Below are 24,649 nucleotides of genomic sequence, written 5' to 3'. Positions count from 1 at the left end.
AAATGTCCTGGTTTCTCCTTTAAAAACACACTCCGAGTTCAGCCTTCAGACAGAAATGTGTTTTTTATTGAGACATTCGTCACCTCCCATCAGGAGATAAAGACACGCTTTCCCTTCTATGTACATTCGGCGAACAGGCCGACCTGCCGTATATCTGATCATGTCTGTTTAATGCCACCTGCTGTAAAAGGTAAAGAATTTGGACCGGTTTGTTCTTAAATCTTGCTCAGCGTGAGCCGCACATCAGAGACACGGCTGCGCTTCTTTCCCTTCAGAACAATAACAGAAGATGAGCTGCTTTAAATCTGCAGAACTGTGTTGAATTACTTTTCATACATACTTATCAATTTTCTGCTGTCGGAGTCCAGCAGGAGCTCAGCGAGTTTATTGTTTCACGATAGTTGAGTGTTTTCTAACCCTGACCCCCGTTCCAACAGAGAAAGCGCTCCGTTTCTGAATCATGTAAATTAGAATCATGGATGATTCTTTGTATTTTATTTGAATTTCTTCGATCTCAGTCTGTCTTCGTGTTGTCTTAAAGGGGTTTGGATCTTTTCTCATTCTCTAAAAGAGCTCTGAGGTTCTGACCCGTCTTCAGGACAGATCGGAGGCGGACGGTCCCAGTTAGCATGCCAACTTCAGTCAACGTGATCGAGATGAGAGACAACAACATTTCAAATATTTATTCTAGACTGCTAATTAAACAGCTGCTAAGGCCAACATTAGCTATGGATCAACAGAAAAAACATAAAAGTATCATCTTAAATAACTAGAAGCATCAAAATAAATACTATTCACATTATACATAATACAAGTTTAGTCTATAATACATTAATAAATGAGACATTATTAATAAAGCTGTCAAGCAGCTAAAGCAGGTGATAAATAATTTAATAATAACTAAATGAACCATTTTAATGGGAAATAAATGTCTCATATAAAAAGACTGCAGTGGAATTCTAAAATAAAAGTCTGCTGATATGAATAAAAATCAAAGTAAGTGTTTGTCTGTGTCCTGAAGTAAATCCCAAAACTTCCTTCCTGCCTTTGGATCTGTTGTGGAGTAAAAGTTTATAAGTTTATCTTCTCCGTCGGTTGTTGGATAGAAGAGTGTGACAGGAAGCTCCAGGTTTTATGGGAAATGTGGTTTCTGTCGTCACACGTGGAGAACCTTATAAAGTGAACCGACGTCCTTTCATGTTGTTGGTTAATGAGAGCGCCGCTGTTTGTCCTCAGCGTGTGAGAAGGACGGTCTGTGATTTCGGCTGTTGACCTCCTGATTATTAAACATCCAGTATTTCATAATCATGTCAGCTGTCAGTTTGGTTTTGATCTTGGTACAAAGATGTCGCCTGAAGCAGCGGAACTCAAAGAACTGACCTGAGGCCGGAGATCGTCCTTCTTCAGTGGTGATTTCTAGTTTTGTGATGAGTTGTAACTTGGTGGTCACAATAAGCTTCTGCCTGCTGAAGATCTGTGGTTTTGGTTTCAGGGAAAGTTTGATGGTTTGGATCCAAAACTGCTCAGATCTCAGTTTAATTTCATCCTTTCAACGACTCCTGATCCTCTTTCAAGGCTTTTAGTCGCAGAAAATGTTGTTTAAGTGTTGTTGTGTAAAGGACTTTGGTGCTTCTCTGGCTTCAACATGACAAATTTAAAGTGCGTGAACTAAACAAGACAAGAGTTGATCCAAACGAATCCATAAGAAAAGAGTTTTGGAGATTTCATCTTCACTGCAGACTGAAAAAATGAAATCATAGCTGTTGGAGTTATGACCGTCTCCTCCTGAATCCTGAAACGTGATATATCAAAGGCCGGCAGTTATCGGTGTCAAGGTTCAGAGAGAAACTCATCAGCTGTGATTTATAGCTGAAATGAAGAGGACACGAGGAGGATCAGAGATGTTCTTCAAATATTTAGAGATAAACGGCGCTCAGGAAAAAGGGAATAATTGTCGAAAATCTGCCGATCCAGAGTGTTTAAAGAAGGTGGAGAGTTCTGGACGCCGCAGAGAGGAATGAACTGAGGCCAAGGCTTAGAATAAACAATCACAGAGATTAGGACGTGTGTGCGTGTGTGTGTGCGTGTGTGTGTGTGTGTGTGTGTGTGTGTGTGTGTGTGCGTGTGCGCGGTCTCAGATGGAGAAATGGAAGCTCTCCCTGAAATGTTAAGAGACGTCATCCTTCTCTGTCCGGATGAGTCCTCTCCTCGTCCGTCTCCTTAAGGAGGAAAAACCACCAACTCTGTGTTGTGTAGCTCAGCCGACACAAAGACAAGTACACAAAACATCTGCTCTGTTTCTGCCGCAGACACACACTTACACAGAAATGACTTCGACACAACTGACCTGACTTCAAAGTAGAGACTCATCAGGAAATCTGGGAGGAGGAGGGACATTTTCCCATAGACTTCAACACAACCTGACTTCCTTTTGCAGCCTCTTACTGACTCTTCAGTGAGCTTATTTTGTGATCAGTGAATTTTCCAGCTGCCAAATATTTAATTGAATATTTCAGTTAGGTGAAATAAAAACTGACTCTGCTGCTGTTTAGTTCCTGAAAAAAAAGAAAACTTTTTCAGGACTTGTGAAGGTTTCTCTGTTTTTGACTTCGTTCCTTCTGCTGTTTTTTTTTTGGGGGGGGGGACGGGGGAGAGCGGAGGGGAAGGAAAGGACGAGGTGTCTCTGTGGTTGACCCAGAGAGGGCTGAAAACGGGAAGAGTGGCTTCATTTTTCAGAGAAAGTGAAGAAGTCCTGAAGAAGAAAAAAAAAAAAACGTCAGAAGTTGAACCTGCTGCTCTTTTGTCATGTGACGTCGTTCTGGGTCACGTTTTGGTCGCCTTGATCTCGTAACTGGACCGAGAACACAGTTCGCTGACGCATCACTTCGCATCAATCGGACAAAAGAACACATGTGGATGTTTCAGGACAGCTGACGACCAGCTGTGGTCATCGGGGAGCGTTGAAGAGCAGCTTCTAAAGCTTTCAGTTCAGACCTTCACTCTCAGCAAGAGGCGATGAAATTAAAGATTTTTAATGAGCTTTTCCTTTTCCAAGATAATCCAGATGAAGATGCTGAAAGTGTTTCACAATAAAGGCCGTCTCTAAAGATGTGCACTTTGAAAATAGATGTTGGATTTCTTATTCAGGTTTCCACAGTTCCTTCTCTTTGAGTCTGAATTCTTTAATTTCAAGTTTCAAATGCCGGGCCGATGTTTTTGTTCAGCTTGGTAACAAATCAGGTAACAATGATGACATTTATTCATTTTTTTTAAAGGAATTTGTATTTATGGAGACAGCAGGGACATTTACCCTCCAGGAGGCGTCAAATATTCATCCAGAAACAGCTCAAGAATTCTTTATTTTCCGTTTTCTTTTATATTATGAAATTTAGTTTGGTAGGAAATATAAAAATATTCACAAGAGAAGATAGAAACACACAGAAACAGGTAATAAATGCACAAAAATGATGAAAAGTGTTGGGCCTGAAAGTGGAGCGTGGCCAAGCTTGGATCAGTCAAACTTTATTTACACAGCAGAAATGTGAGAACATCTGGACTGCTGTTTGCAGTTAGCACGCAACAGCTCGAGTTTCGGCGAAGCCCCCCGAGACCAAGAAAGCAACAAACATTCATTAGTTTAAAAGAAAAAAGAGCAACACAGTTCAACGGGATTGAAATAAGAAAATATTCACAGAGTATTTTAGATTTATACAAGACAAAGACCTCTGGACGTGGACGTGGTTTGGGCCGCTGTCAAACAAACGGACAGGAGACACGGCTACCTGAACTCACTACAATAACAAACAGGAGAGTTCGGTTTCGGCCTCGGCAGGAATTATGTGTTACTCTAAACCTCGATCTCATTACCAGGAAAACAAAAAGCCTTCGAAAAGCTTCTCTGACTTCAAATTTACTGCAATTATAACATCAGGACTGATCAGCACAAACTCATGGAGATCGTATTCAAATACACAAAACGCCACAAATAATTAGCAGGTTGTTGATGATTATTAGGAAATAAAGCGAAGAGCCGATCTGCTGTGGAAACTTTATCCTGTTTGCTTATTCTGGAATTTCAAAATTTGGAATTGATGCAAACGTCTCTTTGCGACAGTCGACTGTGGAAATTGAATTTATCTAAAGGTGTTCATTTTCTGTTCACGTCCTGTGTGTTTAGTGAGAGATCCCTGTGTTTGGTAAATATAATATTCTCTGACGTGATGGAATTTAAATGAGAAGATGTTTTTATATTTGAGACTCCAGAGTCTCTAATTGAAACAGCCTGGTTTTTCTTGCTCTCTGTTTTTTGGGGAGAAGCGGTGAAATGTGGATGGAACTCCCGTCTCTGAGTGTGATATCAGTGAAGTATCTTCCACCTCGCGGCTTCAGGCGCTCCCACAAAGTGAGATGTTTGTTATTGGTGTCGACAGGAAACGGAAAATAAAATACAGTTCTGCGTTCGTCCGTCGGGACGCGTGAACTTTGGTTTCTATCATCCTGCTTTCATTCGAACCCAAACTCAGTGAGGTACCCCCCACAGACACGCACACACACACACACACACACACACGCCGGTCCTCTAAGTGTTCGCATGTGGTAGCTGAACTAACACAAAACAGACCGACAAACTGTCAGTGACGTTTGCAGCCCAGCAGTGTTGCAAATGACAAGTATTTCCATTTGTGTGTTGTTGGATCCAGGCAGGGTGGACATTATCGCACACCAGGACCAACAACAATAACCAATAAAACACAATAAGAGCGACAAAGACACAAAGAGTATGTGTGTAACTTAAGTCTTTTCTTTTTTTTAGGGCATTTTTTATTTAAATGTTTGTGGAGAGTTTTTACCTGATGTCCTTTTTGGTCTTTTTTATCGGCTCGAGTTTAAGACAGGACTTTATGACTTGATGATGTCACTGTTTACATAAGAGCTGGCAGCCGATTGGTTCAGACACATCCTGCTTGTCGCTCCCCATTTCCTGTCGCCATCGTGTGAAACAAATCTATAAAAGAAAAGAGCAAACTGGAAATAACCGCCTCAAACAGCAGCTGCGAAACTGACGGCCATCTTGGGTTTTTTTTTAAAGAGGAGAAGGTGGAGTTGACCCGCCCTCTGTCCTGATTGGCTGGTAAAGCCCGTCAATCAAACTTTCTGCCGTTTCCAGATCCAGAAAGTTCAGTTCACTGAATTCACATTTATTTCTGATGATCGGCTTTAATCGAGTGGCGTAACTCAGTAGAAACACCGATCCAACGATGTTTGTGCTTCCTGGACTTTTTTTTTTTTTGTAATCACAAAAAAATAGATGAGAGAAGGATAAGACGGGTTGGTAGGCGGTGAAATGGAGGAAATACGGAGCACGAAGTAAAGAAAACTTTCAGCTCCTCAAACGGTCAGGCCGCTCTGTCAGGTCAGACTTCAGTGATCTCTCAGAGATCAGCAAGGAAGCAGATGTTTGCAATGAAATGAGAAACATCTGCAAGCTGACACACACACACTGTGTGCTGTGTGTTGTTGTGTTTGGGTTAGAGAGTCGGTGTGCTGCTTCAGTTCAGGCCTCAGATCCAGGTGATCCTGATCCGATCCAAACGTCGACTCGGCGCCATCTCTCACAGGAAGTTCGCTTTTTCTGTCTTTCCTTCACCAATTTCATCAAGTCCTCAGCTGATTCTCTCCAAAGTGTACAGCAAAGAAATCAGAACAGAAGAAAATTCATTTTCAATATTGAAAAGTTACGGCGGAATTAAACTTAAACTTTTTATTTATTTGTGTGTCCATAAAAACGTAACAGTGAATTTAAAATGAGAAGTTTTTTTTTGGCTGCTGTTGTGTGAATGTTCGAGCTGGCGGCGATCAAAGTTACGCTGAACAGATGCTGTGTGTGTCTGTGTGTGTTAATCAGACACACCCGAGCTTTTAAGAAAAGATGGAGGAGATAATGCTCCAGCACTGATTTGTGTGTTTGTGTGTCAGCTGATCTCTGAAACACAACCACACAAACACACACACTCAAGGAGGATTGTGAAATAACCAAATATGGAAAGTCTAAACTTCAACATTTGTTTATTTGACTTTTTGGAGATCAGACTAACAGAGTCTCCGTCAGTCCACCAGGATCCTGTGATGAGTCTTTACTTTGTTGTTTACAGACGATTTCTGCAGGTTGTTAACTGAGTCAACAGTTCATCCGTCTCACTGACGTCCAACATCAGATGTTTTAATGTCGGGTGAATATTTGTCTTCGCTTTAGTGGAACGTTCACATGTTGAACAAAGATGGACGAGATGTGACAAACCCTGTAAACGTGCGGTGGGTGGAAATAAACCACACACACACACACACACACACATCTTCACTTTTATTTTAACACACTTTTTCTACATTTTACCCCGAAAAGAAACCAAATTCAAAACGTTTGTCACGAAAATACATAAAATGATTTGGTTCTATTGAAAATCTCAACATGTTAAACTTCGACGTCTTGGTTGTTAGAAAAACAGACACACGTTTGCGTTGACTCTGCGGCCACACAGCACACACGCGCACACAGACACACAAGCAAACACACAATGACACACTCACTCAAACACACACAAAACATTTTAATGAAGCAAAACCAGTTTTAATCACCTTCCTGATTATAGGCAATCAGTGTTCATCACGGGGAACAATCAATCACACACAGTCACACACACGCACACACACGCACACACAGATGTTAGACAGACTTTTTGCTCTTTCACAATCACGTACCAACACACAGTCACAACAAAAGTATTTCCATTCAGATCCTTCAGACACACAGACACACACTGTACGGGTGCTCAGCACACTTCTGCTTCTGCTCCATCTGAAATTTTAAGCAAATGTTTGCAATTATCAAAAGAGCTTTCTGTCTCCGACACACACACACACAAACACACTTCATGCTTAGTTAAGTGTGAGATGTTCATGGGAATGGTCCTGTAGATTAAACTGTAACGTTCAGCAGCAGGAAGTCGAGCTGCTGCTTCTCTAAAACGATTTGTCCATTTTAAAGTTTCACAGCGAAAGCTGGACGTGACGTGCAGCAAAGGATCATGGGAGGAAGGTCGCTGCAGCGAGGACACCAGAGACCTGAAGCTCACAGTCGCTCGGTCGGTTCACGTCTGATCACAAGTGAATTAAATCTGGTGATAATTGATTTCGGCTTTTTCTCTCAAACGTCACGTGACACTCGAGTCAATCAACACGAATCCAGATTACCTCCAACCAATCAGGAGCAATCGCCTAAATCAAATGAAGCACTTTATCTCCAAACGGGGATCAGGGTCCCGCCGTCAGGGAGGAAAGCTTCGTCTTTTTAAACATGTTAATGCTTTTTCAAGATGACGGCGGGGGTGAGAAATGTGGGAGGCTGCAATGAGTTATCAGGCAGACTGATAGAAAACTTTCAGGTGCGTGACGGAAGGCTTTGGTTTCGCCTCCTGCGTTTTCCCGCCGCGGTCCCTGAAGGAGGGAGGGGGCCGACATGTCTCCTGCTAACTTTTCTTTCATCATCTGCTCCGCTTCCCATCACTGACTCGTGTGATGGATCGTGTCTGTTGGAGTCGCGGAGGCCGAGCCAACCGCAGCAGGTCCATAAAATCTAATTCTGCTCGGCTTTTATTGTCTGCAGCTCCACGGATACGCCGGATACTTCCATAGATTTAATCGACTAAAGCGCCGACCTTTCACCCCAGTTTGGGAGCTGTGTGTCTCTGAAGCCGGTTCATTGTCATGCTTGTGCTGGACGTGTTGCTGTTGTTGTTGTTGCTGTTGTTGTTGTTGTTGTTGTTGTTGTTGTTGTTGCTGTTGTTGTTGCTGTTGTTGTTGCTGTTGTTGCTGTTGTTGTTGCTGTTGTTGTTGTTGTTGTTGCTGTTGTATTTGTACGGGGGCCCGGACAGTCCAACACACTCTAACTTAAGAAAACACACACTCATTTTTATAGTTACAGACTTTTGAACTCATTCTCCTAATTTGTGTCTGACAGAGAGGACTCTGATCCAAACTGACACCGTCTATAAAAAGATGGAGAGTTCGGAGTAAATTGGAGACAGACGGGATGCAGCAGATAAAGAAACGTTTGATGATTCATGGGAATCTTTCTTCGTAGTGTATATTGGCGATGAAACCTGAAACACGGAAAACAGAAAACATGTGACAGTCCCACAACTATCAAACACACTCTGTGTGTTTGATAGTTGTGTGTGTGCTCTGTGTGTGTGTGTGACCCTGATTGTCTAAATGAGAAATAAACTGTGAAGATGAATCACAAACGCTGGAAGAACCGATGTGGCAGATTCTCTTGGATCTATTTTCAACTGCAGGTTTACGCACACACACTTTGTCAGCATGTGTACTTTAGATACTGTGTACTGTGTAGACCATGTGTGAAAGTCATCAGGAAGTGTGTGTGTGTGGTTTTCATATTTTATTTAGCAGTAAATATTGTCAGCGGAGTTTCAGTCTGCAGGTCCAGTTTTCTCTGTTCGTCACTGAATCGTTTCATTTTTAGCCTCAAACAGAAAGCCAGAAAACGAAGAGCCACTTGTTGTGTTGAAACGAGCGGTGTGTCACAGTTTGGCTGTGAAAACCTCATCAGAGTCCAAAAAAGAGCAGGAGAACGTTCTTCGGAGTGGGAATCGTTTGAAAAGGTGAAACACAAACGCTGCGCTGATGGATTTCTTTCTAAATGGGGATGAAGTGGAACAAATGTGCCATGCTGCGTTCAAAGCCACGACACGATTCTGTGGTTTTGGCCGCTGGCGCTCACCTCTGTGTCTCTGAGCAGACCAGCACTTCAGACCTGGAGGGCCCAGTTCTGTTACAGAGTCTGAGTTTCACGGTTCATTTCCTTCGTTCATCGGGTGATTCTTCACGGCGTGGCGAGGTTGAGGGGGGCGGGGCCTGTTACACGGGGAGAGACACAGACGATTTCAGGGTTAATTAGCTGCTTTGATTTGATTCACAGCTGTTTTCCCATAGACTCCAATACAACCTGACTTGTGTTTCCTCCAGTGACGATAGAATGAAGGTTTACTGATTTCTCCAGGTTTACAAACAGACTGACTTCTTCGTGGACTTTTTTAACCTTTCAGGTTTTAGCTTTCAGCTTTTATTCCTTCAATCTCTGAATCATTTCTTTGAATCGTGACAGAAAGTCCAAACACTTTAATGGAAGTCCAGGATGTTTGCTTTATTATCACATCAGAGAAAGACGAGCGACAGTTTGGGTTTGACTTTTGTCAGGTTGAGAGGAGAGAAGATGAATGAAAGCACGTGTGCTGGTCACTGTTATGGACCGTACGTCTCTTCACTTTGGACCTACTGCCCGTCGGAGTTGCCCCTCACGGCTCTGGGCCGACTCCTGCAGGGTAAACAGACCGACGTCAGCTTCAGGGTTCATTTACTTTGCTTGTTCAGGTCGTTTTCTGCCTGCTTTAGCGGAAACTCTCCAGAGACACCAGCAGCGTGTTCAGATAACTGAAAGAAAGAGTCCCCGCACCGCCAACCATGAGCACACTTTATTACCACGAAAAGCTCTGCTGCAGTTTCACTTCCTCCTCCATCAGATTCAAATTCTTATCTGGATCTGCACCAAAATGCACAAACTCCAAGACGTCGACAACATTTAACATCAAGATCCAAACTGGTATATTTAGACCTGAATCCAGGTTCTCCTCCTCTCAGAGCAAACTCCAAGCCACCAAAATGTTAACAATGCTCCTAAATGTTGTGACGCAGACAAATCTGGGTTTGAGTCCAGGACCCGCCCCCCCATCACGCCAACCAGTTTCATTCAAAGCTTTTTTTAACGTTTCAGTCGTCTCCATGAAAACAGAAAGAAAATCCCGCCGCTCTCTTCTTCTTCTGTCTCAGAGCTGAGGAACAGCTCGGCTGTCTTCTGGACGGCCGGGGTCAGCGGGGGGTACCAGGTCCTGCTGCTGGACGAGGACCAGGGCTGGATGCTGGTCGGGGGGAAAGACCACATCTACCTGCTGAGGCCCGACAGCGTGGGCCTGCCCACACGTTCGGTGAGCGCAGCTGAGAGAAAGGTCCCGGTTTCATTCAGAGTGTTGTCGGAGAACTGGACTCTTGTCTCCTTCTGTCCTTCAGGTTCACTGGCCGGCTGCAAGGGAGCACGTGGAGCACTGCAGGCTGGCCGGGAAAAGTCTGGAGGTGAGTCCTAAAGGTCCAGGTCTGCTCTGATGGCAGACAAGTCTATTCAAATCTCCTCAGTGAATGAGGGATCAATAAATCATCTCAGAGAGGAAATGGTTTCTGTTTTTAAGGATATCAACCCTTCAAAATAAAACACTAAAGAAGAAATGTAAATAAAAAATGGGCCATTTTAGTTGAATGAAAAGATTCCTTTCAGCTAATACGTGATATTGTCCCTGAACAAAACAAAGTAAAAATAATATGAATATTGGTGCTCAGCTGAGGATTCTCTGTGTTTCCTCATAAACTTCTACACGATTAATAGATTTTAATCTTTTCAGACCGAGTGCGCCAACTTTGTGCGGCTGCTGCAGCCTTTCAACAAAACTCACATCTATGTGTGCGGCACCGGAGCTTTCCACCCGCAGTGCACGTACCTGCACCTCGGACACAACGCAGAGGTGAGCGCGACAGGAAGTCACTAAAAAACAGGAAACACATCTAAAGTAAAACTTCTGCTGTGCACTTCCTGTTACTTGTTGTTGTCCACAAATGGACAGCGTGGTGACCAGAAATTCAGTTTTAAACTTGGAGTGTCTGTCTCTGTAGACGGAGCTCCGGTTTTTACTGATAACTGTGTTTGTGTGTGGTCTCTCTCTCAGGGGCCGCTGTTCATGCTGTCTCATGTTGTGGAGTCGGGCCGAGGAAAATGTCCCTTCAGTCCCAGAGAGCCGTTCACTGCTCGCCTGACTGGTATGTCCCGTGTCCACAGACACACACACACAGGAGGGGACATGTTAAATCATCTTTAACAGCTGTATTGTGGAGACGCTGTTGAGCAGCTACAGTCCCTCCACTGTCTCCGTCCTCGCCGCAGACCGCCCGTCCAGCTGTGTGGTCTGACGTCAGCTGCAGCCCCCAGTGTGACATTAAGGACATAAAACACTTCAACTGCTTCTGCAGCATTGAGACAAAGAGCCCCCCCCCCCCCCCCAACCCCCCCCCGTTCCTCACCATAAAAGCAGCTTTAAGTTTTCAAACTGAGTTTTTGAATCACATTATTGTGCTGCTGTTGACAGATGGAGACCGAAGACTTGGATCGTCCCCCATAAACACATGCTGTAGTTGGAGGCCTTTAAATGAACAGTCATTGGACTGTGTAATGTGGCGTCGACCCCCCCCGACCTCCAGCTGAGGGGGGAGTCACAGATTATCCTTCTGTCTCTTTAACGGTGACACTTGTTGAATAAACATGTTTACTTTTCAAGTGAAGGAAAATTTAACGCTCGCCGACATAAATAAAATAAATCTGCTTTCATTTGGATTATTCGGAGAATTCTGTTTCTCTTAATCTTAACAGATCTAATAGATAAATCCAGTTTGAGAAAAACTGCAGGAACACGCAGGCTTTTTTTGGATCTTATTTCACAGAAAAAAAATCTGAAGTTGAATTCAAACTGGACGGAGATGTGAAGAAAGCGTCCAGGACGTCTTGGTCCAGATCCCAGGAGCTGCACAGTATGGGGCCGGTGGTTCTGATATTATGGCTCATTTTAATGTACAAGTATCCAAGATGGCAGCAGCGGCGGTGAGGTCATGGGACACGCTCGGCCTCTCAGGTACCTCCACAGGTCCTGCAGCTGGACCAGGAGAGAGCCAAAATAACCAACGAGGGACAGCCAGCCACCGTCCAACCCCTGGAGGACAAACTGGATCCCCCAAGGACCAGGAACAGATCCCAGAGGGACGTACTGGACCAGACTGACCAGAGTTCCTCTTCGACAGAAGGCGGGGGTCCAGCCAACATTTGGCTTCAGTGAAGTCCAGGGAGGAGGCGTATCTGGACCGGGTTCAGGAAGAGGACTCTTCCAGTTCCAAGCTTCACATCAGGACTGAGACTTTAATTTCATTATTTAACCAAATATGACGTCTTTCTGCCTTTAAGCTGCTTCTTCTGAGTTCTAATTCACTTCACTCAGTCGACGGAGTGAAAGAAGTTTATTTAGAAGAGGTGGATCTGACCTGCTGTGTGCTTTCCCATAGATTTCAATACACAGCTGACTTCCCCTTTCCAGACCCAGAGTTCAGCCTGGAGGACCAGCGGGACAATTAAATTTTTTCGTTGATGCAGAATTAGTCGTTGAATCACAGAAACTTTTTTAATCAGAGACAAATTTTTATTAATTTACTTTTTATTTCTCGGCCACATGACACCAAAGAGTCTGGAACCTAAAAACAGAACTGGATCCAGATCCTCGCGTTAATGTTTCGCTTTAATTTGAAATGACCTGATTTATAATTTCTGCTTTTATTCAGTTTTTACTTCTTTTATTTAAAATGTGTCCGTAATAACGTGTTTGTCCAAAACAGCTGGAGGGACCCGGAGACGGATGAATTGATCTCTTTGAAATGAGTCGAGCGGACTCGTCCTGAGGGTCCGTCCGCTCTGACTGCAGGAACAGATGTTGAACATCTGCGTTCACATCAGTTTAGATCTGTTTACAGCCTCAGCTCCGTTTCTTTCGGGGTTCTGATGTGTAATTTTTAAAAGCTGCGTTGTCGTCTTTGTGTTGTTTCTGCAGATTTCTGAAAAAAAAAAAAAACAATGTTTGTTCACACATAAAAGCAGAGAGAAAGAAGAAGGAGGGAAAACCGCCAACATAAGTCAGTGCGGTTCTCACGCAGGATGTCGTTTCCCGCCGTTTGTTTCTAGATGGAGAACTTTACGCGGGAACCTCAGTGGACTTCATGGGCGCCAACGCCGCCATCTTCCGTACGAGCGTCCTGGGCAGCAGTCAGCATTACATCCGCACGGAGGCCTACGACCACAACTGGCTGAATGGTGCGAAGCTCCGCCCCCCTGGAGCCTTTGATGGGTCAGTTTGTTACCACGGAGACAGTGGGATCTTCCTGTCTCACCTCCTGTCTCCCTTTCAGAGCCGGAGTTCGTCGGTTCCTTCTCCATCCCCGACACTCATAGTCCGGACGACGACAAGCTTTACTTCTTCTTTAAGGAGCGTGCGGTGGAGGCGGGACAGTGGGACAAGAGGGTGTACAGCCGGGTGGCTCGAGTCTGCAAGGTAGGAAGAGGGAGGAGACCGAGGAGATTCATTCCTGCTCATTCATTCATTAATCAGTCTTCAAATCTCTGTATTTCCTTCAACAAACTTCAAACCTCAAATCGGCCAGTTTACATTAATGTTAAGGAAAAAATTCTCCCCCTTAACCCTTTTTGTGTCTCGTTTCCCTGGAAAATGTTGAGAAAGTGTAAAGTGGCATGAAATGGACACAAGTGTCTCCGGTAACTAAAACTAAAACAACAGTATTTGACCTTTCCTTTTCCAGAACGACGTCGGGGGGAAGAGGAGTCTGATCAACCGTTGGACCACCTTCCTCAAAGCCCGGCTGGTCTGTTCGGTTCCCGGACCGTCTGGAGTCGACACGCAGTTCGATGAGCTCGGTGATTTCCCTCCTTTTCCTTCCTCTCCTCCTTTAACCTCTCTGAAATCGGAGCGCTGTATTTGTTTTATCCGCTCCCAAAAACTGGATGAAACGTCTCCTCCTTTCCTTCCGTCTGTCCTCCTCCCTTCTCTTTCCTCACCTCTGCAAATAAAAGTTTTGCACTTTTGACTTCCTTTTTTTTTATTTTATTTAACACTTCAGAAAAATGTGGCGCATGACTTTGAGTGTGTAACTATGTTGTTTTTTGTTATAATCCAGAGGACATTTTTGTCCTGGAGACCAAGGACCCTCAGAATCCGACCATCTACGGCGTCTTCAGTACGTCCAGGTGAGCATTCTTCCTCGACTCGAACTCATAATCACTTTATTGAAACATCTGTATGAAAAAAGCGGGGAAACAGAAGAGTAAACTAAAGGTAGAAAAATGGGAATACATAAATAAAAATATCAAACTAAATTTTACCAACGAGTTTGTACCAACAGACTGCAAGTGATAAAAAGCAAGAAAATATAAAACTCATCAAAACACACACAAACACACACTCAGCATCAGATTTAATCGTCCGTTCTCTCAGAAATTTTATCGGATTTTATTTCTTCCTTTTATTGCTCTCCGTGTAATTCTCGTGAAAAGGAATGAATTCCCAGAGGTCCAAATTCCAGCAATTCCTGAAGTAAACACTGTTATCTTCAGGTGCTGCTGGGATTTTGAACACTTTTGTGTCTGTCAGTGTTGGAGATCACGGGTCAGGTGTGTGTGCCAGGGTCAAAGGTCAACAGTTGGATGCCCCCCGATCCATTAAATCTCCCTCCACTCCTCCTTCTTCTGTCACCTGCCACCTTTCCTCCTTGATCCCTCCATCCTAACCTCTCCCTCTCTCCTCCAGCTCTGTGTTCCGAGGCTCGGCGGTGTGCGTCTACTCCATGGCGTCCATCCGTGCGGCTTTCAACGGACCTTTCGCCCACAAAGAGGGTCCTGACTATCGCTGGGTGGAGTACAAAGGCCGCATCCCCTACCCGAGACCTGGAACTGTAAGTCCGGAGACACCGAAGTGTCCTCGCAGCCCTGAACTCATCGCAGGTCCAGAGTTTGACCGGTCATATCACCTTCACCGTGACGGTTCAGTTTCACGTTCTGTTCCCACGTTTCCCCCACATCACTCCCATAAACAGCTCTCACCGTAAATAGTTTATTCTGAGGTCAGCTGTTTGGGACTTTCTATTTCTTTTTACAGAACAAATTAAATAGCAGATAAAACCACATCTCTGCAAGTGTTTAAGTGTAATTTAGGTTAATTGGTCGCTCTATTTTTATTTTATTGGCTCAGGCAGCCAATCAGAAGAGAGGAACTGAGCCTCGCTTCTGATTGGCTGACTGACTCGTTGTTCCCAATCTCCAGAGAAGCCTGAAAAACTCCTCTGAGTTGGTTTTTAGTTCTTAAAACTACAAATGTATCCTCCTATGGTTATTACCCCTTCAAAATAAAACACTGCGGGAGCACCTTTAAATCCCACAGCTCATAAATGAAGAAGCATTGAGAGGATTTTATTTACGTTTATGTGAACAACGAAGCCTTTCCTGAGGGATCGGACTCCGGTCACCTCAGCTGATTTAACACCTCGGCCCTGAACTCCTCTGGGGAGCTTCAACCTGTCAGGACGGCTGAAAGTTTAGTGTTTCAGCCTGTCAGGTGTTATTCCACCGTCCCTGCAGGGGATTTCACTGGGGGGGTCACCACCTCTGATCACTGACTCATAAGAGCTTCCACGTTGGCGCTGTTTGATTTAACTTTTCGTCCAGATCATCAGTCTTTCTGCCTCCTCGGCACATTCTTTCTCTTCCTTTTTCTTCCCTTGATGGAAACTGAAAGTTTTTTTTTCCATCTTTTCATTTCCTGCTCCACTTTAATTTCATATTTTCTAATAATTTATGACTCCACCAGCATGATAAAGAAGTTGGATTATATTGATGTCTATGGGAAAATGATCCTACATCTCAGTAAACGTTTTCCTTATGTGTCCTGTCGAGCCTCCTCTTGTCTTCTGACTGATAATATTTCTGCGTCTCGTCCTTCAGTGTCCCAGCGAGACCTACGACGCTCTCCACAAGTCCACCAAGGACTTCCCGGACGAGGTGGTGAGCTTCATGCGGCAGCACCAGCTGATGTGGGAGCCGGTCCTGCCTCTGGGCGGCAGACCCATCTTAACCCGGATCAATGCGCCTTACATGCTGAAGAGAGCCGTGGTGGACAGAGTGGACGCTGAGGACGGACCGTACGATGTCCTACATCTTGGCACAGGTGAGGAGGAGGAGGACTGAAGGGCCACTTCAGATACACATGTTGAATCTATATGCAGTAATTTGTTTCCTGCCTTCTCAGAGCTTCTGTGCAGATAAATGACCTAAATATGAGGAGAGAGGAAGATTTATTTTGGGCATCCAAAGTATTATTAAGTTGATAAAAGCAACAAAGCTGCGAAAGGAAACAGACCAAAGTGCAAAATGGATGAATAAAAATAAAGTCAAACACAATGGATGGATTCAGATGGATCGTTGTGTGCTTGACAAAAGTAACAAAAATCAATTGGATGGATTCAAATGTAAACTGATTCAGAGAAATAAAATCAGGAAAAGAAAGAAATCACTGATTCTTTAACTCTTCAATATGAACGAAATTAACGAGTCTCTCAAACTGGAGGCAAAAATGAGACGCACACAAAAACCCACATCTCATCGTTAAAATGTCATTCAGGAGGAGAAGGAGCGCTTCATTTGTTGTGTTGATATCCTGCGTTCATTCATTATCTCCTTAAAGAACCCCGGAGGTGAGAAAGGCGCTCTTTTACCCTAAAACAACACTTCTGACCAGGTGATGAATGGTGGGAGTTATTAAACGGCTGGTGACAGGCCGGGGGGGCCACAGGTCCCCTGATGGCCCCATTCATCTCCTCTAAGTGGATTCCTCTTCATCAGTCTGCAGGATGAACCTGAGCAGTCGTCCCAGCGATGATTTTTAATCAGATTATTCCCCTTTTTTATCGATGCACTGCGTTAAAACTCTTTAAAAGCTTCATGAGCTGCTATCAAAGCGCTGAGTCGGCCAAAAGTTCACTGCTTATCATCAACGCGTTATTTATTTCAGAATAATTATCAGCATAAACACAACACATTTGTACATCATTGGTCCATGAAGGGAAGGCTAACACAAACACACAAACACACACACACAACTGGAAACACACTGGCACAGAGGAGATTTCCCACAGTTCAGTGGAAGCATCATGACATCATGAGCGTTTCTGCACATTGATCAGTTGTGCTGTGTGTGTCTCCGGGAGCTGATTTGTGCGTCTGTGTGTTATTCTTCATGCTCACTGTTTGGGTTCGCTGCAACAGCTGGTGTGTAGTTGTAGCCGTAGCTGGAGTCCATAAATCCTCCCTGATGTTTTCTTACATCTCCATGCGTTTGGCTTCAGGATGCCTCCGTTGCTAAGGTTACCGCTCTAGGATGTGTCCCACGTTACCGTGGCAACAGTTAAACACTGTTTATTTGCATTTATCCATAAGAATTTAAGAATATGCCATATTTAAAGACAAAGAGGAGGGACCAGGAAACTTTTAGTTTGCCCATCGATTATTTAGGCCAAATGCGTATTTAAACACTGGAATCTAATCTCAACCCGATCTTTGTTACGCTTCATTTCTCTTCATTATGAATCCAAACAATACACATAATTAGTCAGGGACTTCATCCAAATCAGTTTTTCCAGTTTTCACCAAAACCATCAACAGCAAACTTCCACCAGTGTGTCTGAGCAGCATGATGTAATTTTCTCTGACAGTCAAGTCGAGCAGAAAACTGTTAAAATTGTGTTTTCACAATCAAAAACCACCAGATATTTTTGGTGCGGTGTTGTGTTCCCGAAGTTGAGCGAAGTGGAAATTTACGGGCCATTAATCTAACCACAAATCATTAAAATCTCATCACCCACAATCTCCAGGTTTAATGGACATGTTTTCCTCCAGTTCAGCCCAGTTTCATTTTCTTAAATGTTCCATATTTCGTATTTAAGGCAAATTATTTAGGGCAGATAATACTTTCTTCTATCTGCCCTTATTGGTGACAAATAGTTCATAAAACACAAAAATAATAAATAATAATAAATGTGAATTAGGGTCAAAAAATCATGAATGATAAGAAGATAAAGTGTTTGGCTTTAAATGACTCCGTTCTTTCAAAGTAAAATCTAAAAGTTTGTCGAACACAACAGAGAATCATTGTGTGTGTGTGTGTGTGTGTGTGTGTGTGTTTCTGGCAGATGATGGGAAAGTGGTGAAGGCGGTGTCGGTCATCAAAGACAACTGGGACACGGAGGAGGTCATTCTGGAGGAACTGACTGTTTTCCAGGTGAGACACAACTTCATGTTGAAGTCTATGGGAAAATGTCCTTCTCAACTGCTTTAGTAGCTCAGTGAACGTTTTCTTATGTTTACGGCTTCAGTCTCTTGTTTGTGGTCACAAACACACAAACGAAGCTCCTCCTCCTTTTATGGTGAAAGTCGGGCCTGTTCGGTGTCCTTCAGTGCCCATCTGCAGCCCTCCGTCCTGGGATGTGCTGCATTAGGCCTCACGTGTCGTCCTCCAGCAGAACATATTTTCCACTAAACAGAAAAACAGATAGGAGGGCACATATTTCCCAAGATCCTCCATGTGAACGTGCGGAGAGAGGAGGGAGAAGCATTTAAAAATAAAAAGATAAAAATGTTGCAGACAGATGAGGAGGAAAAATAAGGAGAAACGGGAAAGAGAGAAAGAAAGCAGAATGCAGGTGAAGGGAAGCACAACAACACGCAAACAAACAGGAAACTCGATGCTCATTGTCAGATTAAAACAGGAAGTGACCCATTTCCACCAGTCGGAGCAGGATCGGGGTAAAAACAGCTGCAAACAGCCACTCTGGCCGACGATCTGCTCCGGGTGGGGGCCGCTTTTCTCAGATTGGAGGCGTTTGAATGGTTGGTCAGTCTGCTGGCTGTGAGGCGACTCTCCTTTATCTCCCGCCTCGGCTCGACCCGTCCACTCAGCGCGGTCAGGGGTCGTCGACTCCCTTCATCGGGCACGAAACAAGCCAGCGAGCCGGAGAAAAGGAGCTGTGGGATCATTTATCCCACCGAGGGGGGGTGGACACCCATTAGATTTCTAATCTCTGTAGCTCCCGTGACCTCGGAGCCGCCGAGGCCTCGGCGTTTCACACAGCGCCGAGCACATTCCTCAGCCTCAGTCAGGGCGGGAATATCAGGGCAGATGGTTTGAGTGTCGGTCATACGAGCCGCCGCTCTTTCTGCCATTCTTCCAGGTTTTTCTGCAAACAGTGGGCGTAGTGTGATTGAATGACTGGGGCTTTTATTCTTCTCTGGACACACACTGTCACAAAGGACAGCCTCTGCAGGCTTTGGAGACAAAGTTAGACTATTTAAAAAATAAAAGTGTTTCTGAGGAGCAGCAAACATGAAGTTCTTCATGCTTATTAATTTAAACAATATGTTGAACTTTAACTGATTTCAACCTGGAATTAAAAAATCAAAATAAACCAGGTTGATGTTATCTACCTGCTGGACCGAGCGCTTGTTCCTGAAGCTCCAGAGAGGAGAAACTAGTCTGAGATGGTTTTTGGCTCTTAAAACTACAAAAATATCTTCCTAAGGATGTCAACCCTTCAGAATAAAAGACTGAAGAGAATGAAGTCACATCTGTTAGTCAGGTTGTGCGACGTGTGTTTTTTGTGTGACGCTGTAGGCGCATTCATGTATTCTCCTCTCTCCCACAGAGTCCCACCCCCATCCTGAGCATGGAGCTGTCAACCAAGAGAGTAGGTCCATGTGTTGTGTTGTTTTCTGAAGCTGAATTTAAAGAATAAACACTTTAGTAAACTTACAAAGGAATTTTTATGTAACTGTGTGCTACAGATGTCATATTGTTATATATCATTATAATAATCCCCCCCCCGCCCCCCCCACCCACAGCAACAGCTGTTTGTGTCCAGTGAGCTTGGCGTGGTCCAGCTCGGCCTCCAGAGGTGTGAGCTGTACGGGACCGGCTGCCCTGAGTGCTGCCTGGCCAGAGACCCCTACTGCTCCTGGGACGGCCAGACCTGCTCCAGATACTTCCCCACCAGCAAGAGGTAAGGAGGGAGGGAACGAGGGGGCAAGGGTGGAGAGGAGGAAAGGAGGGAACGAGGGGGCAAGGGTGGAGAGGAGGAAAGGAGGGAACGAGGGGGCAAGGGTGGAGAGGAGGAAAGGAGGGAACGAGGGGGCAAGGGTGGAGAGGAGGAAAGGAGGGAACGAGGGGGGCAAGGGTGGAGAGGAGGAAAGGAGGGAACGAGGGGGCAAGGGTGGAGAGGAGGAAAGGAGGGAGCGAGGGGGCAAGGGTGGAGAGGAGGAAAGGAGGGAGCGAGGGGGCAAGGGTGGAGAGGAGGAAAGGAGGGAACGAGGGGGCAAGGGTGGAGAGGAGGAAAGGAGGGAGCGAATTTTCAGCCTGGCTGACGAGCTCTGCGGTCGCTCACTCTGGTTCAGACTAATATAGCTCAACCTCTTATACAGATATTTATTTTCCCCAGAGGATGAACCGTCCATGTCCACCGGGACTCAAAGATGAACTGATTCGATTCTGGTGGTCAAAGGTTAAAGGTCACTGTGACCTCATAAATACGGTTTTAGCCCCATGAATCATCATCATAGCTCAGCAAAGCCTGAAATGAACTTCTTGAAATTCGTTCCAAACCCTCTCTTGGGCTCGAGGATGAAATGACTACATTTTGGAGGCCAGGGGTCAAAGGTCAAGGTCGCTGTACCCCGCCTCAGTGGACTCAAACTGTCCCGACTCACGATGATGTTTTGTTGAAATTGGATGGTTGGACTGGAAGGAGGAGACAGCTCAGTACTTCGGTGACCTCTTCCTGCTTCGTGTTTTCTCTTTCATTATCACGGTAGCTTCATGTTTTCACCCCCGACGAGCCGACAGCAGGAGGATCGAACGCCGTCACGCGCTTTTTGTCACCTTCAGCAGTTTCTTTCATCATAAAAAAACTCACGATTTATGAACTAACATGGAATAATTACGGTGTTGAGTTTTACACCTCGTGCTGACACACAGACTCTGATTGGTCAGTGACGTCGATCTGCTGTTATGACAGGTCGGCTTTTATTAAACAGGAAAGCTGTTTTTCCCACGTTGAGTTCGAGCTAACAGCTGCAGACAGCTGTGCATTGATGTGCGGAGGGAATCGAAAAATGCAGCATGTCACCACAGCAGGGGACATTTCTGTAGAGCTGAAGGTGGAAACGGGAGTCAGCTCGTTACCACCGCAGTAGACCGCCATGTCCAGGTTTTCAGTCACAAACTGAGATCAACTGTGACGAAGCTCCTTCAGACCTGCAGAAGGTTTCGTATCCGTGAAAACTTCTGAAAACTGACCCTGATGCTTAAAATTCAACACAATCGAACAGTTTCAAACAAACCCACAACAAGAAACACATTATAAACCTTATGTCTTTGTGTTTTTGTGTGCGTTAGGCGGGCACGAAGACAGGATATAAAATATGGAGACCCCTGGAGCCAGTGCCCAGTCACGGAGGAAGGTAAGCACCTCCACCGTCAGATCTAAAGAGACTGTCTCCGTTTTCAGTGTTTTCCTGTCTTCAGTTACATAACGGACGTCCAGTGGTGTTGCTGCAGTGTGTGTGTGTGTGTGTGTGAGAACAGATTCCCATTTACCTCCCCGTGTGATTGATGGTGCATTCTGAAGTGCCTCAGCTAGACTGGAATGTAAAAACCAAAGAAGGTTTGTCCCTGAGTGTGTTTTATCGTAACGAACGCTCATTTTGTCATCTCGAACACACGTCCTGATGCTGAAGGTCCAAATAAGACACTGTCTCAGGATTGCTCTGTTTAACACCAGTCTGTTTGTGGACTTAAAGGAAAGGTTTGTTCACTTTTAATCAAAGTCCAATGTTTAACTCTTCAGTAGCCTTTTATTTTGAAAGGTTTATATCTTTCATGCTATGGCTTTAAGGCCCAAAAACCATCTCAGTGTAGTCTAAGATCTCTCTCATCATCTCACCATCATCAAAAAAATCTGTGCCATCTTTCATTTTGAAAAGGTTCATGTCACTTCTTTCAATTCTTTGTACTTTAAACCTTAAAGAAATAAAACCAAACGTAAATTCATTCAGTAAAAACCTTCTTTGCTTTATTACCCTGAAAGAGGAAACGTGGCGCCCTCTACAGGATATTTGATGTGTCTGCAGTTTTCATGCTCCACTCTCCTGACTCTCCGTCAGGTGCCAACCCCGTGGAGGTGAAGCTGGTGTACGGCGTGGAGGGGAACTCCACCTTCCTGGAGTGCGTCCCTCGGTCTTCTCAGGCCGAGCTCAGGTGGACGACGCAGCGCTCAGACAGCCAGCCGCAGGAGAGCAGAGAGGTCAGTGTTTGTTCTGATGTATCTGTGATGGCTGGATGATTGGACAGGCAGGTTGGGTTCAATCTGGCTGGTTTCTTCTCAGACCGACGACCACCGCACGCTCCACATGAAGCGAGGGCTGCTGGTTCAACGCCTGGAGCTGGGGGACGCTGGCCTCTACACCTGCACCAGCCAAGAGCACTCCTACACCCAGGTCCTGGCCCGATACCGCGTCCACATCATCCCCAACCACAACCTCCACCCGGCCCGCCACCAGCAGCACCTCGGCCCGGTCCCAGGGCCCCTGGGCCAGCCGGGGCCCCAGCTGTCGGGACACAGGAACTCGTGGCTGCCCCAGCACCCTCAGAAGAGCTACAAAGACCTGCACATGATGGACGAGTACTGCGAGCAGCTGTGGTACCGGGAGAAACGCCGGCAGCAGAAACTCCGCACTCTGAAGCTGAAACAGGAGAGCAGGAAGGCCCGGGTGAGGAGAAACAACCCCCCTGAGATCCCCCTGTAGTCCCCAGACTACTGACCCAGGACACCCAGAGGACGTGAACCAATTACATCCAGACAGCAGTATATCCTCCTCCTGAATATTTTCACATTTAGACACCACCAAAAAAATAAATAAAATATAAATGAAAATAAAAAAATGAAAACAGCAAAGTAGAAAAGAAGTCATATGTCTCTAAATTCATCTTATTAGCTTTGTTCATTAGTTTGGAGCTTCAGCTAAAGCTGAAAACGCTATTGTTCAAATAATTTCAGAAGAAATTCAGCCCAGCACGACGGCATCCGGTGTCTCTACAGATAGTCATCTTCATGTAATGCTGAAAGTTTACAACACAACACACTGTATCCGTTTAAAGGACGAGCTTTTCTTAGATATCCCGATTCTCTGGATAAACACAAACTGATTTCAGTTTAAAGGCCCTGATTTCTTTGTTAGCGACGGACGGGATAGTTTCTGCCTTATCTGCCACCTTCTGGAGTTCAGCTTAGTAATAAAAGTTGTGACCCAGTTCAGGACGACGTGGTCTGGTCTTTTGTAGCGAAGGCCGAACTGAAAGGAGATGGAAAGCACGACTCCTGTTGCCCGGTAAAAAAGTCTTCAAACTCAGCCCCTGAACGGGGACACAGCTGTCACAGGCTGTCATCTGTGTGGGACATCTTCCTCTTTGAACAAATAAATCCTCCTGAAATTATAATCACAGTCTTTAACTTTAACTTCTGTGTTTGGTGGTTTCATCAGAAGACACCGTTGTCATAAAATCCAATTAAATCAGTCCGATCATGTTTTAGATTTGGACTTTTCTTGTTAGACTGTTGATAAATAGTAACAAAAAAAGAGCATTTTTCATATTTAAACTATTTAGCCGTGATTATTAAATAATATTTAAAAAGATTTGAAGCTTTCAGGATTTTTAAAGTTACAACTTGACATGTAAGAGAGTATTTCCATTAACTTTTAAGACAGTGAATTTACCAGTAGTCACATCTGTGTGTCCTTTTTCTACCTAAACTATCTATTTTATGTGTGAATACAACCAGTTTTGCAGCAGCAACAATAGTCAGGTGAAAATGGATCAGAATCTTACACACAACGTCGACAGACATTTACATATAAATGTCAGATAAAAATTTTGTTCAGTTTATTGCTCTGCTTTTAACTTTTTAACAGAAAGATAATGTTTTCTACGCATATTTATGTTTGTTCTGAGATATAAAGCTGATTTAAGGCCTCAGTGGAAACGCACACACCAATGGACCTTGTGTATAGCTTATTAATTCTTCCATGTAACTAATGATTATTACTCACGTCAATGTATATTAAAGAACTCTATTTTTGATAGTTTTCTTTCTTCATGTACAAGAATTTAGTTTTGCATTCTGTCAGTGTTTATATAAACTTGTGTGTTTTCGATCATTTTAATGTCACATCTCTAATAAGCTTTGCCATCAGGAACTGACGAATGAAACAGTTATACTGTATGTGAATATGCCTCTAAATGACAACTTGTAAAATAAAACAAATAAAAACATTAAATTGTTTCACAATTTTGTTCCTGACGTAGTTTAAACGTTGTTTGAAATGATCTGTTTATTTAAGGTTTGGATTACTATTTGGATTAACATTATAATTTTTGTTCTTTATTTATATATATGTTGTTTTATTGCTCCATCTAATTAGTTTTAATAAGTGGTTGGAACAGAGGGGAGGACTCTTTATTAGCTCTTTGGGCTTGTCTTCTCCTGTCTGCACAATTTTTTCCTATTTGATATCATAATATAACTTTGTACAACTCAACTAAGTTAAGCAAAGCTAAGATAAAGTAAATTTCATTAAATCAGCTGAATCAAGTCAAATCAAAACAAATTAAACTAAATAAATTCCATCAAACTAAACTAAGATAAGTGAAAACTCAACAAAAACAAATAAATGAAATGAAACGAAACGAAATTAACTGAAGTTAAAATAAACCAAACCGTTAGGTGGCGGTAATGAACCTACACGCTGGTTGACAACCTCCAATAA

The 24,649-nt window shown here is 44.2% G+C and overlaps 1 protein-coding gene across 2 annotated transcripts in view; it reads left to right on the top strand.

The window, feature by feature from the left end:
- Positions 1–24,155, top strand: part of LOC115043369 (semaphorin-3D) — a 54,456-nt gene extending 30,301 nt beyond the window's left edge. For both annotated transcript variants that reach the window (XM_029501770.1, XM_029501771.1), the window contains exons 3-18: positions 9,904–10,058; positions 10,141–10,203; positions 10,527–10,646; positions 10,848–10,938; positions 12,899–13,027; positions 13,123–13,265; positions 13,531–13,645; positions 13,906–13,975; positions 14,535–14,679; positions 15,725–15,947; positions 17,968–18,056; positions 19,477–19,518; positions 19,673–19,830; positions 21,222–21,286; positions 21,989–22,128; positions 22,211–24,155. In XM_029501770.1, coding sequence (XP_029357630.1) covers positions 9,904–10,058; positions 10,141–10,203; positions 10,527–10,646; positions 10,848–10,938; positions 12,899–13,027; positions 13,123–13,265; positions 13,531–13,645; positions 13,906–13,975; positions 14,535–14,679; positions 15,725–15,947; positions 17,968–18,056; positions 19,477–19,518; positions 19,673–19,830; positions 21,222–21,286; positions 21,989–22,128; positions 22,211–22,630 — 2,168 coding nt within the window. In that variant the 3' untranslated portion in view covers positions 22,631–24,155. The remainder of the gene's footprint in view (positions 1–9,903; positions 10,059–10,140; positions 10,204–10,526; positions 10,647–10,847; positions 10,939–12,898; positions 13,028–13,122; positions 13,266–13,530; positions 13,646–13,905; positions 13,976–14,534; positions 14,680–15,724; positions 15,948–17,967; positions 18,057–19,476; positions 19,519–19,672; positions 19,831–21,221; positions 21,287–21,988; positions 22,129–22,210) is intronic.
- The last annotated feature ends 494 nt before the right edge of the window (positions 24,156–24,649 follow it).

This window comes from Echeneis naucrates, chromosome 5 (assembly GCF_900963305.1).
Source record: "Echeneis naucrates chromosome 5, fEcheNa1.1, whole genome shotgun sequence".
In the NCBI taxonomy this organism is placed as follows: Eukaryota; Metazoa; Chordata; class Actinopteri; order Carangiformes; family Echeneidae; genus Echeneis; species Echeneis naucrates.
Note: the sequence above shows the minus strand (reverse complement) of the source record. Positions and strands in the feature narration are given on the sequence as shown.